We start from the raw sequence: 18979 nt of genomic DNA, 5'->3' as shown, positions 1-18979 counted from the left end.
CCTGGTTCCCTTCTTGGCGCAAAGCCTCCTTCGGACCCCCCAGATCCCTTCTAGGGCCCGCCCTCCTCTCAGGTGCCGTCCTAGGTCCCCGCTCCAGCTCCCAGAGGCCGGCCCCCGCCCCCAGCACCCGCAGGCACCGCGGGACACCCCCGCCCAACACCCTGACTTCGCACCCTCCACACTCCCGCTCCCGCCGGTTCCACCGGCCTCAGCGACGCCCGCACCGCACCCCAGCACCGCCCCGCAACACGCCCCCCGCCCGCGGCCCCCTTACCGCACATGATGCAGGAGGCACGGCCTGCAGGGCAAGCGGCGAGCGGCTGGCGAGTTCGGGAGAGCACACAAGCCTTTTGGGCGGTCAGCGGGCTTGGGGGCCAGGGGGGCGCCGACACGACTCCCTCACGGATGCCACGGCCGAGGCAACGAAACCCGTCCCGTCCTCCCGGGCTTGCCAGCAACTGCCGCTGGGCCCCGCCCCCCGGCGCTCACCGCGCCGCCGCCGCCACCGCCCGCAGGTCCCATTGGGCCGCGTCTGCGCCGCTCAAGCGTAGGTCCCGCCTCCCCGCACAGCCCCGCCCCTCACCGCCCCAGAGCCCACGCAGGCGCTGGCCTGCTGGCGGCTGAGACGTGGCACCGGCTCGCGGCCGCATCCGCTTGAGGTTCCTGGAGCCGCCCGACCACCGGGCGCGCAGCGGGAGGCACTGCCCTGCGGGAGGGAAAGAACTGGGAGGCTGGCAGGGAACGATGGAGAGATTAGCAAAGAGGATGGTATTGTTACCAAAGCAAATAGCGTTGAGGCACGCGCCTAAAGCAGTCCGAGGCCCCAAGCTCCGGCGCCCCACCAAGCGGGGAGAGAGGAGGAAGAAAGAAGGATACCTGATCCTAGGGGACAAACAAAGTCAGGGTGGAAAGAGGACATAAGCTTGTAAAAAAATTGGAAAGAATTGAGTGAGATGAGGGAAGAGAGGTACCAATCAGGTCTGGCCAGTCTTTCTGGTGACAGCGATTTAGTTCCCGACTTTAGCTCTAAGTCAGATTCTTGGCCTCGAAAGCTTTCCGCTCCCCATTCCCACCCCCATCCACTGCCTCCATAACCCCCAGTTTTTTGCAGAGGGGGAGTGGGTCGAATGTAAGGCTCAACTATCCAACACTAGGCGCCTGGGCTTAAGAAACGCTGCTGGCCCATACTTCTGATGGCCCACGTCTCAGGCAGTAAGGAATTGCCTGGATTTGACAGCCTTCCATTGGACTCATGAACTATTAATCCTATGAATTAATGCACAAGTCCTGCCAAGAGAGACTTAATCAGAGAGGGATGATGTTTCTGAAAATTTATTACCTGAGCATTTGCTTTAAGATTTAAACGCTATTTTTAGTCAAATGTAGATGGTTATTATAACGCTATTAATGGCCCAAGACTAGAATCAAATCAAAACTTGCCTGACGTACAGAACATTGCATGGTCTTCTGATCCCAGATGTCTGGTCTTACCTCACACTACTGCTCTCTTCCTACTTCACCTTTCAGCCGTTTACACTCTAACAACCCTGAACAGGTAGTTTCCCAACGGGTCCAACGTTCTCAAATCTTTTGCACATATTGGTTACTCTTTGGGGAATCCCCACCCCATCTCTGCTTAAATGCTACTTCTTGGGGAAAACCCTTTTTGTCTTCCCCCAGAGAGGCTGGAGGACAGTCATTAACCTCTCATTCTTTGAGCTGCCTCCTTTAAAGCAATATGCTTCAATATTTTATGATTTTTTAATGTGTTTCCCTACAAAGCTAAGTTTCTTGAGAGTAGAACAAGTCTTTGCATACCCAACACCTGGTATAAACTCTAGCACAAAGTAAGGGATCAAAAATGTTTTTGAAGGAGTGAAAAAAGTCATATGTTCTTAGCAGAATTGACTTTCTATGGCTGGTTATCTGATCAAATGAGCAAAGGGCTTTCCAGCTTTTCTTAGAGGGAAAAAGATGCCCTTTTAGCATGTGTTCGGAAAAGATGAAAACGCTACTTGCAGCAACATGGATGGTCCTATAGATTATCAAACTAAGTGAAGTCAGACAAAGACAAATATCACTTATATGTGGAATCTAAAAAAATGATACAAATGAGCTTATTTACAAAACAGAAATAGACTCACAGACATAGAAAACAGCCTATGGTTACCAAAGGGGAAATGGGGGGAGGGATAAATTAGGATTTGAGAATTAACATATACACACTACTATATATAAAATAGATAACCAACAAGGACCTACTGTATGGCACAGGGAACTATATTCAATAACTTGTAATAACCTATAATAGAAAAGAATCTGAAAAAGAATATATATAGGGCTTCCCTGGTGGCGCAGAGGTTGAAAGTCCACCTGCCAATGCAAGGGACACGGGTTCGTGCCCCGGTCCGGGAAGACCCAACATGCCGCGGAGCGGCTGGGCCCGTGAGCCATGGCCGCTGAGCCTGCGCGTCCGGAGCCTGTGCTCTGTAACGGGAGAGGCCACAGCAAGAACCCAACAACCCAAAAAAAAAAAAAAAAAAATATATATATATATATATATATATATATATATATAAAACTGAATATACATATAAAACTGAATCACTTTGCTGTACACCTGAAACTAACACAACATTGTAAACCAACTATACGTCAATAAAAAGTTGTTTGTTTTCAAAAAAACAAGAGAGAAAGAAAAAGATGCCCTTTTATAAGTGTCCTGAAAGAAAGAAAGGAAAATGTCACATTTAACTAATGAAAGTACTCACCTGCAAGCCCTTTAATATTTCAGGCCCTTAAACAGGTTCCTAAATTACCCAGAGCAAAGTTAAAAACCAGTGAATTGTTTGTTACTAGACAACACATTTTTTAATTCAAGAGGCAAAAAAAAGTCTGTGTGTGTGTATGTGTTAGCCTCAGAACCCTCATCTAAGAGGTTCTGGTAGAACCTTAGTGATATTGCCAAGAAGTGAAGGTATGATTCCAAAGTTTGAACAATACTTTTGTGCATCACCAGAAGACTTGTTGATGGAACAAAGAAAATGTTGGTGGTATCACCAAAGTGCTCATGCTCAAACTATAATAATCTATGAACCCTTACTTTCCTCTTCTGCCTTCTACTCCATCATGACCATCAATTTGTCTTGTCCACCTCCATTCTACAGCTATTTCGGAAGGTGCTTATGCACCAGTTTCAAGGAAGAAACTTTGAAGGTCAATATTTTCCCAGCCCAAGCTTGAACAACCTCACCAACCCACTGCAACAAAGAGCCTTTGTAAACATGTGCCAATCAAGACACTGATACGGAAGAACTTTGTCTGACCTCCATCTATACATAGCTTTGCTTTAGCTGGACCTTTGGGGATACGGGCTGGAGGAGAAGAAAATAAATGTCCTATGAAGGAAAGGAGACATCTGGGTCTGATTCAAACATCCAAGGAAATGGAAAAGATTTTCTCTCCTGAACAAAAGTTCTGAACTAATAATAATAATAATGATGGTAACGGGGTGTAATTCATTGTCTTTTTATGTAAGTCCATTTCCCTGTTCATGGGATTAGTCCTGTTGAATATGATCGTTCTCAGCCTTCTCCTTGCCATGCAGCCTGAAGGCCATCAGGGATTCCATTGCCATTGCTAAAGAAATGAAGAACCATAATTGAAATAGCTTTATAAGGTTTTTAAATGCCCCCATATTTGTGATTTTTGTTATCACTTATCTGGATTACAATAATAAGTATTGATAGCAATAAAATTATTAAAAAGGCCTCGGTACAAACTTCCAGTTATAAAATAAATAAGTCCTGGGGACGTAATGTACAGGATGGTGACTATAATTAATGATACTGTATTGTATATTTGAAAGTTGCTAAGAGAGTAGATCTTAAAAGTTCTCCTCACTATGTGTGGTGATGGATGTTAACTAGACTTAGTGTGGTGATCATTTTGCAATATATACATCAATCATGCTGTATATCTGAAACTAATATAATGTTATATGTCAATTATCTCATTTTAATATACATACATTTTATCTCATATATCTCTCATAATATACATACATATCTCATTTTAATATACATACATACATACATCTCATTTTAATTATACATACATACATACATCTCATTTTAATTATACATACATTTTAAAAGCCCTGTGCATTACAAGAATATGGGAAGCAGGGGCATATATATCCCACATCTATGGAGTTATATGGAGAAGTGTACTTCAGTGGACAGAGCAGATGTCAAAGGAAAAAGAAGTAGGTTGAGCCACGAAGGCCTTTGAGAAGGAAGCAATGAACAGGAGAAGGCACCAGTCAGGGCCTCAGAAAGACCCCTTAAGTAAAACCCCTTTGATTCCACCACTACCCCAGTTCATCCTAGACACTTTCACACCAGAGTGATTTTTCAAAAACACAGATCAGATCCTGTTTCTCCCTGCTTCCAATTCAGTGGGTATCCTTCAGCTGAAGGATTAAGTCCAGACTCCTATGCACACACCCCTGGTAATTCAGATCTCACTCCTGTCGGCTTTATCAGCATCATCTCCCATCACTGTATTCAAGCATTTAACGGTCTAGCTATACTTTAACCTATTGGCAGTTCCCTAAAGAAGAATCCTATCTTAAACTTTGCATCTGTGTATTTGCTTTTTAAAAGGAAGCATTAAGAAGGGAATCATCACAAAATAGGATTACAAGGGAACCAGAAAGTTCCCTTGTGCAAAATTACCTCCACTCCTTCCCTATCACATTGCCTAAACTCCACCTGTACATATATATTTAAGGCAGAACACCTCTCCCTCCCCAAGGAGATCTACATTAAGTCATTATCATCTATTACACTTTAGAGTGTAACTATGAGATTATTTTCATTTGGATACCAGGTGTGAAAAAGTCACTGAGGAAATGCAAGCTTTGATGGGGATAAAATAAAGATAATTCTGAAATTAGAAGGAAGGCAGACCTGGACAGATTACCTTGGTTGATGACACTGGGCAAGAAAGGGACAATATAAGGGCATGTGGAACTAAGTATGGTAACGCCAGAGAGAGGAGGCCAAATTATGGAAGCAGGAATCAGAAATAAGTTGGTGCTGAAGGCAAACTTTACCCACTGTGATGGCTGATTTTATGGATCAATTTGGCTGCACTGGAGTGCCCAGATATTTGGTCAAATATATTCTGGATGTTTCTGTGAGGATGCTTTCAGATGAGGTTAACATTTAAATCAGTGGACTCAGTAAAGCACAATGAGCTCCATTACGTGGATGGGCCTCATCTAGTCAACTAAAAGTCTGAATAGAACAAAAGACTGACCTCCCCAGAGCTAGAAGGAATTCCCCAGCCAAACTGGACTTGGACTGCAGCGTCAGCTCTTCCCTGTCTCCACCCTGACAGCCCATCCTGCAGATTTTGGACTTCGTAGCCTCCATGATTGCATGAGCCAATTCCTTAAAATGAATTTCTCTCTCCCTCTCTCCCCCCTACTAGTTCTGTTTCTCTAGAAAGCCTGGCTAACACATCCATCGAAGGGTGATCTTATTGACTTCCTCAACATGAATATATGTATTCATTTTAAATTTCTAGAGGATACAGCTTTCAATGACAAATAATAGAAAGTTACTCAAACTAGCTGAAGAGGGGGATTTATTGGCTAATGTAATTGGAAAGGACAGAGATACAAACAGCTTCAGATACATCTATATCCAGGCACACAAAAAATGTTGTCAGAACTCTCTTTGATTCTCTCTCTGACCTCATGGACAGGGAAAAGACCCTAAAACAGCTCTGGAATCACATCTTTACAGCTTGCAGTCCAAGGGGAGAGAGGCTATTCCTCCATCCTCACATTTTATATTTAGGCAAGGATTCTGATGGGTCTAGTGAGTCGTATGCCCCACTCTGGTGGCAAAGGTAGGACACGGTGATTGGACAGTTCCACCAGAGCCACATAGAGTCAGGAATAGGTAGAAGTTCTTCAAAGGAAGGGCTAAAAGAATGAAGGGACACCAAGAAAACACTAACAAAAGATGTTCACTCCTCAGGCTTGAGAACAAAGGGCGCTGACTCCAACTAGAATACATTCCCCAATACTCGCCTCCAGGGTGGCTCCAAATTTCCCCAGTAGGCAGAACCTGGGGCAGAGTTTTCTACCTCTGCTAGAAAGAAACTCATTCTACTGCCAAGAAATTGTCAACAAATTGGAAACCATGAGATTAACTGGTCCTAGCTACTATTTCTATCCTGTAGGATGTGATCAGAGCCAAAATAGAGGTGGACCATTCAGGGAGCTGCCTAGAGTTGAAAGATGACTCCAAATGTAAGGAGACAGAAGAATACTGTTTTCTAGAGTTTCTTTCAAAAGTCGATTCTGCAGACTGCAAGCACCCTGTGGAATTATTATTGATAACTCTAATGTGGAGAAGCAGAGTATAAGGCTAGGGTTTCCCAAAGGGATGATGTAAATTCCCACTGGACTGGAGAGCAGCCAGCTTCATATTCCTGCATGAAAAAAATGTACACATATGCACACAGATGTGTACAAATGTACACATTTGGCCCATGATGGTCTGGAGCAAGTAAAAGATGATCCACTAGGAAGCAGCACCTATGAAGACAAGGAATGCTTTTCCCTCTCCTGAGGTAGGAATACTCAGGAAAGGTATGAGGGTTCAATTCCCTAATGGCAATGTGCATAGGCTCTGCACCCAGAATGTCAGGGTCCATGTTCCTGGCTTTTCCACTTAATTTCTATGGCAATGGAATATGTACTTCTCCTCTGTGTGCCTCATGGGGACAATAATAGTTACCCATCTCATAGGATTAAATGACTTCATAAATATAAGGTGCTGAGAACAGGGTCATAGTGAATGCTCAATGAAAGTCTATTTTTATATATTTTGCTCCTTATCATTCTGTATTAGGGCTTGGTGGGGCTCATGGCAGGCACCCCAAAATATGCCTCAATGTCATATTATTTTGAATTAAAGTTACTTAAGAAATGGCTGATACAAGAGGGACTCTGACCCTCCTGTCTCCCTGAAAGCAGGAAATAAATCTTCCATGTGACAGGTGCCCTCCCTGTACTGGGAGATAGGAAGACATCCTTATCACCAGAGATAGGGAATTCAGGCCAAAAGACTACCTAAACAAACCTCGTTATTTCCTTCCTAACTCACTACCCAAGTCCAAACTGTTTAAATTCCTTACTAATTAGCACCCAAACCTAAATTTCTTTGTTCTGTCAATTCCTCTCAAATTAATTTTGTCTAAAAATATAAAAGCTAATGCTTTGGCCACTTCTTAGGTTCCATTACTATGAGACCTCTGTGTGCAAGAATTAAAATTTGTTTCTTTTTCTCCTGTTAATCTATTTTGTGTCAATTTTATTGTTAGTCCAGTCACAAGAACTCAAAAGGGGTAGAGGGGGAAATTACCCACTCCTTGACAGGCTTCACCCTAATTTTGTTTAGTAAAATACCCTCCAGGTGCTTTGGCCAATAATCTCAGTTTCAAATACATATTGAAATGTCCCATAGTGTTTTTTTGTTTAATTTCTATTGTTTAAGACAACCAGTTTTTGTTTTTGTTTTTTTATTTATTTTGCCTGCGCTGGGTCTTCGTTGCGGCACATGGGCTTCTCTAGTTGTGGCACGCGGGCTTAGTTGTGTTATGTGGAATCTTATTTCCCTGACCAGGGGTCGAACCCGGGCCCCCTGTGTTGGGAGCGTGGAGTCTTAACTACTGGCCCACCAGGGAAGTTCCAACAAGTGTTTTCAAGATACTTCGTGTTAAAACATTTTGCACATTTTGGGGGTTAATTTTTATTTTTTATTTTAGTGAAACACAACTAACAGCGAATGATTACTCTTTCTTTGGGGCTTTGTGGGAGGAAATTAAATATAACTTAAACATTCAAAATGTAAAACTATTACGTGATTAAACTACACCTAAATTAATCTTTGATTGAAAAAATGGCTCAATTAATTAAAAAATGTGAATTTGTGGGCTTCCCTGGTGGGGCAGTGGTTGAAAGTCCGCCTGCCGATGCAGGGTACGTGGGTTCGTGCCCCGGTCCGGGAAGATCCCACATGCCGCGGAGCAGCTGGGCCCGTGAGCCATGGCCGCTGAGCCTGCGTGTCCGGAGCCTGTGCTCCACAACGGGAGAGGCCACAACAGTGAGAGGCCCGCATACCGCAAAAAAAATGTGAATTTGTTATCATTTTAAGATTGACATTTGACATTTGGCACTGTCTGCCACAAATAAAAAAGCAGTAAAATTATTTACCAAGTTCTCCATGATTTACCAGGCTCTTTGTTAGAAGGCAATCAGCTTCAAATGACAGAATACCTGATGTAACAAGAACAACTTTTATCTCACATGATACTCTGAACACTGGTGGTTCCCAGGCTGGCTCAAAGGTCAATAGTGTCCTCAAAGATCCAGGCCCCTTTTTTTGTTTTCCTTCCTCTTTGCTACTCTTAGTGAACTGGTTTTCATGATCACAAGCTGACTGTCAGAGCCTTGGACATCAAGTCTTCATATTATGGTATACCAAGCAGGAAGGAAAGGAATGGATAGGAAAAGAGCCTTCTTTACATAAACTTTCTTCTCTCTCAATCAAGGAAGAAAACCTTTCCAGGGTTCACCAACAGACTTTCTGTTACAGCTCACAGGCAGAGTTGGGTCATATGTCCATACCTAGACTAATGACTGGAAAAGAAAAAAGGAGTTAAAATGTCTGAGTTAAACTAGTTATAATTTATCCCCTGGGACTGAGTGAGACCTACCTTCCGTGGGCACACTGCAAGCAAATGATAATTGAGAGGGCCTCTCTCAGCAAGAAGCAGGGGTGTAAGCTGAGTAGGCAACCAAGAGTTTCTGCAGCATTCTCCTCACTACCCAATGCCTACCTCTGCACCATTTCCAGCTAAGCCCTTCCGCCTTACACTCGAGTCCTACTCAGCTTCTTGCAGTTCCCAAATACATTCCACAGCTTCCAGATTCTGATTACACCGTTCTGTATGCCTAGAATGTTCTTCTCCACCTTTCCTCCTTGTTCTTCATGGCTGCTCCCTTTTGTAGAAAATCTTTCCAATAACTCGGCCTCTCTGTTCTGTGACTTCCTCTTCCAGTAACCAAATCCCCCACTCACCTCAGCCACTTATTTCGTGGCCAGACCCAAGACTTGTCATTAACTGCATCTCCTCCACAATCTCAATTTCCTGTAGCTTCAGCAAGTTAATGTGCCTACCTTACGCAGTAATTCCCATAGTCTAGCCTGAATTCATCTATAACGGCTCAGGAAACAAATTCTCCAACCGCAATGCCTGGTTCTGTGAACCAAAAGAAGAAAAATTAAAACTTCTCTTCCCAGCATTCACAACTGCTGGAGTTCTTTCTGTTTCCATCCCTATTTTAATCTCAGTACTTTTGGGGAACAGAATTCCAAAGATGCAATGTACCTATCTTTCCTTTCCTGATATTGTCTGTGAACTGTTGACTCTGAATTCCTATAGAAAAACAAGAGAGAAGGATAATTTGCTACTTGGGCTATCTGAAAAAGCTGTACACATATGGTAGAAAGATAACTGTCCAAATTTTTGGCATGGTACAGATTATAGATCTCTGAGTCAGGAGAAGCCAGTAGAAGGACCAAACAGTTTCACATCTTTTTTTTCAGACAGATTTTGTATCATAAGGTAAAGCCTGAGCATACTAAGGCAGTTTTTCTCAATTCAGCCTGCTCTGTCTTGTAATCAATGGAAATTTTGTCTACATTCTAGAACTTGGTTCTTCATCAGTTTTCAGCGTTATGATTTTTCTTTTTTTTTTTTTGGTCTTTCAGTGGGAAGTTATGTGATACTACATTGGGGGCTACTAGGCAGATACCATTTTAAAACTAAAAATTGTTTAGTGTTTTTTTTTTAACAAGGTAAAAATTCAGTAAACATAGTTTCAAACATCTCATAAAAAGCTAAGCCATTTTAGAATATCTTAAAAAGATTCTCCCTATTTACTTCTGTATTAAAAAAGTAAATAAATTAGATTGGGGGGGATGTATTTTAAACTGCTTCACACATTATGCAAAGAAGGAACCATGAGAAATGAAGAACAAAAATAAAAATATCCCTGGATAAAATCCACGTGTACAGAAGATGATTCAGGATGTTATAAATAACTCATATGAGGTAAAGCAAACATGCAATATTTATATATCATTCTCTGAAGAAAGGGTATATTTTATTAATCCTCAAGTTCCTTAGCAGATTAATAATAAAAGCTTAGTATATGTATCAACAAGTCCAACTGCTGGGCCCAAAGAAAACTCAAATTAATTTAAGGTGAGTTTGCTTCTTTTTCATCTGATTCATCATCCATAACCTAAAACAAAAGAACAAAGAGAATTTAAGAATTAAGGATTAGAAATTGCTATTTTCCTGATTTTAATATTACTTGCTTACCTGAAATACTCTAATCTATAACAATGCGTGTCAATTCAATAAGAATAAATCTACCAACGGCCCCCAAAGCACAAGGTTTGCATCATAACCTGATATTCTAAAAACATAAAAGCAAATTGAATATTAGCAAATTAATTAAAACATGAGGCTTCCAATAGCAGAGTCTCAGCTGGACAGAGAAGACTATAATGATAACTGGTATTTCCTAGCTGTATGACTAATATATATAACTGACATTCTTGCTTTTTTTTCCAAAAGGACCTTATTTCCTTAAATATATTCTAGGGAGCTATACCAAATTGTTACTGTAAAAATATATATTAGAAAAACGAATCACTAAAAAAGGTAAAGAAACAAAATATCATACTAGCAACTAATTATTTTGGTCTTACTGACATAAACGTTCATTTTAAACCTTAGAAGAATGTGAAGATTTTCATTTCAAGTAAGTTAAGAAAGATACTAATGAATACTTGAAGAAAAAAAAGAACAGATTAGTATCTTTTCATGAGTTAATATATTACTCAGATACTAAAAACCAACTCCTTTGGAAAGAAAAAGAGTTATATAAACCTAAGACTATTTTTTCTCTTCACCATATCTACTATAATTATATGCCAATTCAGGTTTATAATCCAACTGCCAATTCATCACCCCACCCTGGACAAGTGAATAAAAACCTTCCTTTGTCAATCGACCAAAGTGTTAACTACTGTAATTTTAAAAAAAGGCATGTAGAGGGGCTTCCCTGGTGATGCAGTGGTTAAAAATCCGCCTGCCAATGCAGGGGACATGGGTTCGAGCCCTGGTCTGGGAAGATCCCACATGCCGTGGAGCAACTAAGCCCGTGCACCACAACTACTGAGCCTGCACTCCAGAGCCCATGCTCTGCAGCAAGAGAAGCCACCACAATGAGAAGCCCACACACCACAACGAAGAGAAGCCCCGCTCACCACAACTAGAGAAAGCCTGTGCACAGCAACGAAGACCCAATGCAGCCAAAAATAAATAAGTAAAATAAATAAATTTATTTTAAAAAAGGCATATAGAGGATAATGGAACAAAAATTAATTTTAAAAAATCCAGATGAATCTGGCTCTGATCTGAAACAATCAATGGAAAAACAATTCCCTCATAGTTTCTTTTGGGTTGAGTAAAAAATGGATATTTACTTCCAAGGAATTGATATTTTTATACCTAATCTCAGCAGCACCCAATCCAAAAAATTTTGTCAATCAACTTCTATTTTAGGCAAAAATATTATTTGGATTGTTTCTAAATATTTAATACAAACTATGTAAACAACATTTACAATACACAAGGCTAAGTGTTGAAGAACACAGAGACCTAGATATGATTACAAACCTCTCAAGGAAATTAACCCTGAACAGAAAACTGAAACAGAAACACAGAAGCTTTGCACAGAAGTACAGCTTAATTCCAAGTGAAGGACTGATAAGAATTTCAGAGAGGAGACGGCATGTACTGTACCAAAAGGACAGGTTTAAATACTACCCAGAGATGAGTGAGTCTCACAGGAGCTGAGAGGAGATGATGCCCTCTCCTTAAAGGCACAGAATTACCTGAAGAGTTTTTTCAAATTTCTAATTTCCACACGCTCTTTCCTTACTTGATAATCTCTCTCCATAAGGCCATGCCTCTTGTTTGAGAATTACTGCAGTGAACGTCACTATCACTGCTGAGAAAGTACTGTACTATATTCCTTAGATATCTTGGGGCAGAAAAAATGTTGACATCAGTCTATAGATAAAGCTCTATTACTCTACTCAATAGTCTGTTGTACTGTACAACAAAGTATGATTTCTTGATGAGCCTCCTGCCTGCACATTTAAGAACAAGAAGTGTTTAAATACGAAGTAGTGGAGCTCTTCCACTAAAGACTTCTAAACCTCATCTATAAAATTTCATCATGTTTTGAATCCCCTTTTCGTAACTTTTCTAGAGCAGCGGTATGCCCTCTGAGTCTCAGTTTCCCACGTACAAGATGGAAATGACTTACTTAATATTAATACACTGTGTCGTTAGAAGATAAATGAGGTAATACTTGTAAAAACGCTGGGCACATAGTAGGTAATTCATAATACTAAAGTTAATTCTTCAATAAGGAGCCTGCAAGTCTGATAAAATGGTAACACAACGATATAACCCTGGAAGAAAATGTCAGGTCATGAATTTCTTTTCTTTCCAAAAAATTCATTTGAATATTAAATCTGAACTGTCATACAATATTGGCATACCTGTTCTACACCTTCTACTTCTGGAATATAAAACTGCAGCATGTTCTGAATTCCATTTTTCAGAGTAATGATTGAACTGGGGCAGCTGGTACAAGAACCTTGGAGTTTCAGCTGTACAATGCCATCTTCAAAGCCTTTATAGATTACATCTCCTCCATCTTCCTGCACAGTTGGCCTGCAGCCATAGAATATTTGTGATATATTTAAAATAATAGAAGTTTTTGTCAAAAAAATGTAATAAAACTCAGAGCTTAGATTTTATATTAATAAATGCACAGTTAGAGCTTTTATAATCAAGAACAGTAACTGCAGGTAGTCTCATTTGTAATTTTTTTAAACTTTCAGATAAAATGCCAAAATTCATTCATACAAATACTTTATCTGCTTATTACATTTTAATCTTGCTTATTAATAATCTTTCTCAAGCATTTAAGATTTCAAATTTCCTAAAAATTATACTGATTACCTAAGATATACTCATTCACTTCTTTTAAGTGAACAGAGTGAGACTGACATGTGCTGGCTTTTTTTTTTTCTAGTTAAACTTTGCATTGAAATATAAATACAGAAAAATGCATAAATCATGTATGATCAGTTCAGTGAATTTTCACAAAGTGAACATACATTTATTCTAGACCAAGAAACAGACACTACAACCCCAGAAGTCACCCTGTTCTTCCTTCTAATCACTCCTCCCAACCAATGGTAACCATTATCCTCCCTGCTATCACCCCTGATTAATTCTGCCTATTTTTTAACTTTATAATTTATAAATATAAATTCCGTTTAGAAAACACAAAGTATTAACTCTTTTTTAATCTGGCTTCTTTTGCTCTTTGTGAGAGTCATCTACAGTGTGGCATATAGTAATAGTTCATTCAATCTCACTGCTGCACAGTATTCCATTAAGTGAATATGCCAGAATTTATCCATTCTATTGTTGATGGACATTTGGGTTAACAGCAGTTTTTTGCTTTTACAAATAGTGCAGCTGTGGAGATTCTTGCAAATGTCCTTTGGTATACATATATATTACAGCTGGGAATGTACCTGAGAGTAGAACTGCTCATCAAGAATATGCATATGTTCAGATTTAGTAGATACTGCCAAATAGTTTCCCAAAGTTATATAAACTTATATTCCCACCAGCAGTACATGAGAATTTCTGTTGCTCCACACATCCTTACCACCAATTGGTGCTGTCAATCTTAATAATTTTAACCATTCCAGTGGATCTGCAGTGGTATTTCATTGTAGTTTTGAATATTCATAATGACTAATGAGGATGAGCACTTTTTCATGTTTAGTGGTCATTTGGTTATTGTCTTTTGTGAATGACTACTCCAGTGTTTTTGTGAAGAGACTGCTCCAGTCTCTATTTGTCTTTTTCTTAACAACTTGTAAGAGATTTTAAATATATTCTGCCATATATATAAATATCTTCTAATCTGTGCTTTGCTTCTTCACTGTAAATGATGCCTTTTGATGAAGAAGTCACAATTTTACTATAGTCCAATTTATGTCTTTCCCTTAGTTTGTCTTGTCTTGTCAAAAAAAATTTGCCTACCCAAAGGTCATGCAGATATTCTATTTTGAATTTCCTTTGTGATTTCTTTGTTGACCATGGGTCTTTTTGAAGACCATTTAGTTTTCAAATACATAGAGATTCTGTAGATACCTTTTTGGAAATTGACATCTAGCTTAATCTCACTGTAGAAAACAATATTCTCAATGATTTCAATCCTTAAAATTTGTTCAGCGTTAAGATTCAGAATACAGCCTATTTTAGTAAATCTTCCATGTACACTTGAATAAAATAAATATTTTGTTCTTGTTGGGTGCAATGTCCCATGTGTGTCAATTTAGTCAACTTTGTTAATCATGTGTATAACTCATATTTTATGAGAGTCATTTTATATGTTTGCTCTATTTGTTATTGAGAGAGATGTGTTGGCCTCCCATTATAATTGTGGGTTATCTAATTCTCCTTTTAGTTCTCTCAAATAGTCTTCATTTATTTTGAAACTGTTATTAGATGCATACAAGTTTAAAATTGGTATATATTCCTCATAGAAATTACCCTTTTATTATTATGAAAGATTTCTCTTTATTGCTAGTAATGTCTTTAGCTATAAAGTATATTTTGTCTGGTATCTGTATAACTACATCAGCTTTCTCATTCATTTTTTGCATGCTATATATTTCTCTATCTTTTTACTTTCAACCTTTCTGTGTCCTTATATTTAAGGTGTATACCTCTTACAAGCAGCATGTAGGTTTTTTTAAATAGCCAATCTGACAAACTTATTTTGTTAATCAACCCACGTACATTAAAATATAACTACTAATATGTTTGGGTTTATAGTACCATCTTATTATTTATCATTTTGCATTACTTTGGATTAAACAAGTATTCTTTTTTATATTTATTTATTTGGTTGCGCTGGGTCTTAGTTGTGGCAGGTAGGCTCCTTAGTTGCAGCTCGCAGGTTCCTTAGTTGTGGCAGGCGGGCTCCTTAGATGTGGCTCACCAGCTCCTTATTTGCAGCTTGCTGGCTCCTTAGTTGTGGCACGTGAACTTTTAGTTGCGGCATGAGAACTCTTAGTTGCGGCACGCATGTGGGATCTAGTTCCCTGACCAGGGATCAAACCCAGGCCTCCTGATTTGGAAGTGTGGAATCTTAACCACTGTGCCACCAGGGAAGTCCCCGTATTGTTTTTTATTATTCCATTTTCCCCCTCTATTGGCTTGGTTATACACAGTCTTTTACTGTTGACTTAGTGTTTATTACACAAGATGCTTATTTGATTTCTTAAACTCTAATATAAATTAGTACTTTTATCAATTCCCAGATAATGCCAAGAATGAAGAATACTTACTCTTTTTTTTTATTATTTTTTTAAAAGATTTTTTGATGTAGACCATTTTTAAAGTCTTTATTGAATTTGTTACATCATTGCTTCTGTTTTATGTTTTGGTTTTTTGGCCCTGAGGCATGTGGGATCTTAGCTTACTGACCAGGGATCGACCCCACACCCCCTGCATTGGAAGGCGAAGTCTTAACCACTGGACCGCCAGGGAAGTCCCAAAGAACACTTACTCTTATACTTATCACCACCTTTTATATCTTTGTCATGCTTTTTTTTTTTCAGTAGGTTAACCCTTCTTTTAAAAAATTTATTTCGGCTGCGCCAGGTCTTAGTTGTGGCATACAGGATCTTTGTTGTGGCATGCGGACTCCTTAGTTGCAGCATGCATGTGGGATCTAGTTCCCTGACCAGGGATCGAACCTCAGGCCCCCTGCATTGGGAGCTTGGAGTCCTACCCACTGGACCACCAGGGAAGTCCCCTTTGTCATGCATTTTAATTCCAGACATATTAAAAACCCTATAGGACACTGTGAGACCCTTTTTGCCATATATTCTACATCTCTCATACTTTTTTGCTGTATTTTCCATTCTCTTTTCTGTGCTTCAGCTGGATATTTTCTATTGACTTATATTCCAGTACACTAATCTTCTCTCCAACAGTATCCAATGTGATGTTCAACTAACCTAATGAGTTCTTAAGTTTAGCTATTATACATTTTAGTTCCAGAATTACTTTTTTTTTATAGATTCCAGTTTTCTGATGAAATTCTTCATCTCACTTTCTATTTTCTCAAACATTTTATTCACAGTTATTTTAAAGATCATGTCTGATAACTCTCACATCTAGGTTATCTATGGATTTGTTTTATTTTCTCTTGGTCCAGTTTCCAAATTCCATGCCTAGTAATTTTTGGACAATGAATGATGAACAATGTACATGAAAAACTGAAGTGACTCAGGATTACATTACATCAGAAAGGATTCACCCTATCTTTTGGCAGTAGCTCAACCTGCTGTGGAATTAGGTTCACTCAATACTGGACTACAGTTTTGTAAGGCTTGGTCTACCTCTGGTTTGTCCACTTTCAAGGGGATAGTCCTCTAGAGAGTCCGACTAAAAGCCTGGGTGTTCCTTGAGGCCCCACACTCCTTGACAGATCCTAAACTCCAATTTTTGTCACCACCCCCAGCACCATAAAACTGCCAAAACTCTGCTCACCTTTTCAACTCCTTTTTGTTTGACTTCTTAGTCTCTTCCCCTCCATAGCTAAGAACAAGTAAGTGCCATGTGGGGAGAACTTCTGAGTATTAGGGCTTATTTTTTTCTTTTCTCTGGGATCTTGCCCTTTAAAGTCAAAGCTTCATTGGAAACCCAGAATTTTAATTTTTGTCTTCCCATCTCTACAAATTTGCTGAAAGCAACATAGTTTCTCTGATTCTTAGCGACTGCCCTTTGCCCAGCTTCTCATATTCTAACCTCACATCAAGAATCAGCAAATGCCCCAAGGGAAGTTTCAATGTGCTTCCCTTCTCTACAGGACCTTATTTGCTTTGGCAGCTATCTAATACTGTCCAACAACACACAAAAAAATTTTTTTGTATTCTATCTAGCTTTTTTGGGAGTTGTCAGCAGGACTATTGGTCTGCTACAAGCAAAAGTGGAACCCTATGGTTCTCTACTCATTTAAATTTATTCTTTTGGGGCAGCAGCCTGAAAAGAGGTGCTCCTCTCTTCACAATTCTCCCAAACACTGTTAAGCCATTTTTTTCTTACTAAGAAATTTGGTATTATAACAATATCAAACCCAAATGGTGACCATGAAAGATAAATTATTATGTTTAGACAGAGTGTTATAAATTGTGAGTGAATATAGAGAATGTACAGGCTTTAAATTCAATTGTCATGGTTACCTATTTTGGTTTACATTAACTTATACTTATTTTGTTAACTCTACTACAACCTCAGAGACAAACCAAAAGTACACTGCTACAATGAAAATTGGCTCTGTAGTATTGATATATCTGATCTCAGGTAGAAAGATGAGCACATACCGTATTCTAGTATCTAACAATTCCTTAATCATTGCCACAACTTCATCATCATCTTCAGATCCTAGAAACAATTACGAATAAAACATATCAACAGTAGAAATTTTATATCCATGCAAGTACAAACATTAAAACAGAGTGATTTTAACTTAGGGGAAATGTAAAGGCCATTCATTTGATTATCTGAAGAAAAATTAAGGAGCACTGATCAACATTTGATCAGTGAATACTGATCAAATGTGAATACTGACTAATTTGATCTACTAATTATGTTAGGATTTGAATTTTTTGGCCAATATATTTGTAAACTTTCATCCTTCTCAAGAATTGAAAAGTAGCAGAGAAAAGATATTGTCTGAATTTTGATGAAAACTTTGAGACAAAACAGCACACCTGCTTTGTAAGTTAAGTTATATTTTCAATTTCTCAATTTAGTGGTTTTCAAAATGACAATCATACTAAATACAGATGTAAGCCTTATGGAAACTCTAAAATGTTTTACATATCTGAGCAAAAACTTGGTTTTTTCATTTTCTTTCATTTTTGTTTTTTTTTACTTTGTAAGGTCATATACCGATCTTCACATATGCCTATTTTTATGGGTTTTATATTTTTTTGAAAAATTTCTTTACCATTGGGAAAATTAAAATGCAGCTAATTCAAATTACACTGTGACAAACACTAGAGTTCTGGCAACAATATAAGTATCAACATATTAATATTAAATTATATCAACTTTGAATTTTTTAATAAAAGAAATAAAATATAATGAAGTTAAAATTCTCTTACATCAGCAAACCTACATTCCATTCCACACCATCACTTCCACAGGCAACCACTATCATGACTTTAGTGTATATCCTTCAAGTACATGTTGACATTTACAAGTCTATATTTATACACACTATACACACTGTTCTATACCTTGTTTTATTTCTATTTAATATACCTAAAAGGTTTTTCCGTATCAGCATATAAAGATATGCCTCAATTTAAAAATTAGGTGCATAGGGCTTCCCTGGTGGTGCAGTGGTTGAGAGTCCGCCTGCAGGGGACATGGGTTCGTGCCCCGGTCCGGGAAGATCCCACATGCCGCGGAGCGACTAGGCCCGTGAGCCATGGCTGCTGAGCCTGCGCGTCTGGAGCCTGTGCTCCGCAACAGGAGAGGCCACAACAGTGAGAGGCTCGCGTACCGCAAAAAAAAAAAAAAAAAAAAAATAGGTGCATAGTAATTTTTGTATGGCTTTGTCTTCATTTGGCTAGTTTTTATATTCTTTCAGTTGTTTCTAGTTTGCTATTTCTAACAATCCTGCAGTATACATGCTTAC

At 39.1% G+C, this 18979-nt stretch overlaps 2 protein-coding genes across 4 annotated transcripts in view; both read right to left on the bottom strand.

The window, feature by feature from the left end:
- GFPT1 (glutamine--fructose-6-phosphate transaminase 1) overlaps window positions 1-9622 on the bottom strand; it is a 75935-nt gene extending 66313 nt beyond the window's left edge. Inside the window, exons 1-2 of one of the 2 annotated variants that reach the window (XM_029231753.1) lie at window positions 9475-9622; window positions 9264-9345 (exon numbers count right to left, since the gene is read on the bottom strand). Coding sequence is in view for 1 of the 2 variants with exons in the window: in XM_029231752.1 (XP_029087585.1) it covers window positions 275-281 (7 nt within the window). In the remaining variant the exon portion in view is untranslated. Of the gene's footprint in view, window positions 1-274; window positions 440-9263; window positions 9346-9474 lie in introns of those variants that run through there. The other variant, XM_029231752.1, reaches the window with a different exon arrangement.
- A 200-nt stretch (window positions 9623-9822) lies between these two features.
- Window positions 9823-18979, bottom strand: part of NFU1 (NFU1 iron-sulfur cluster scaffold) — a 28332-nt gene continuing 19175 nt past the window's right edge. For both annotated transcript variants that reach the window (XM_029231754.1, XM_029231755.1), the window contains 3 exons: window positions 17655-17715; window positions 12732-12906; window positions 9823-10393 (listed from right to left, as the gene is read on the bottom strand). In XM_029231754.1, coding sequence (XP_029087587.1) covers window positions 10349-10393; window positions 12732-12906; window positions 17655-17715 — 281 coding nt within the window. In that variant the 3' untranslated portion in view covers window positions 9823-10348. The remainder of the gene's footprint in view (window positions 10394-12731; window positions 12907-17654; window positions 17716-18979) is intronic.

Source organism: Monodon monoceros, unplaced genomic scaffold, assembly GCF_005190385.1.
Source record: "Monodon monoceros isolate NGI ecotype Baffin Bay Population unplaced genomic scaffold, NGI_Narwhal_1 Super_Scaffold_19, whole genome shotgun sequence".
In the NCBI taxonomy this organism is placed as follows: Eukaryota; Metazoa; Chordata; class Mammalia; order Artiodactyla; family Monodontidae; genus Monodon; species Monodon monoceros.
The sequence above is the reverse complement of the archived record's forward strand: the minus strand, read 5'-3'. Positions and strand labels throughout refer to the sequence as shown.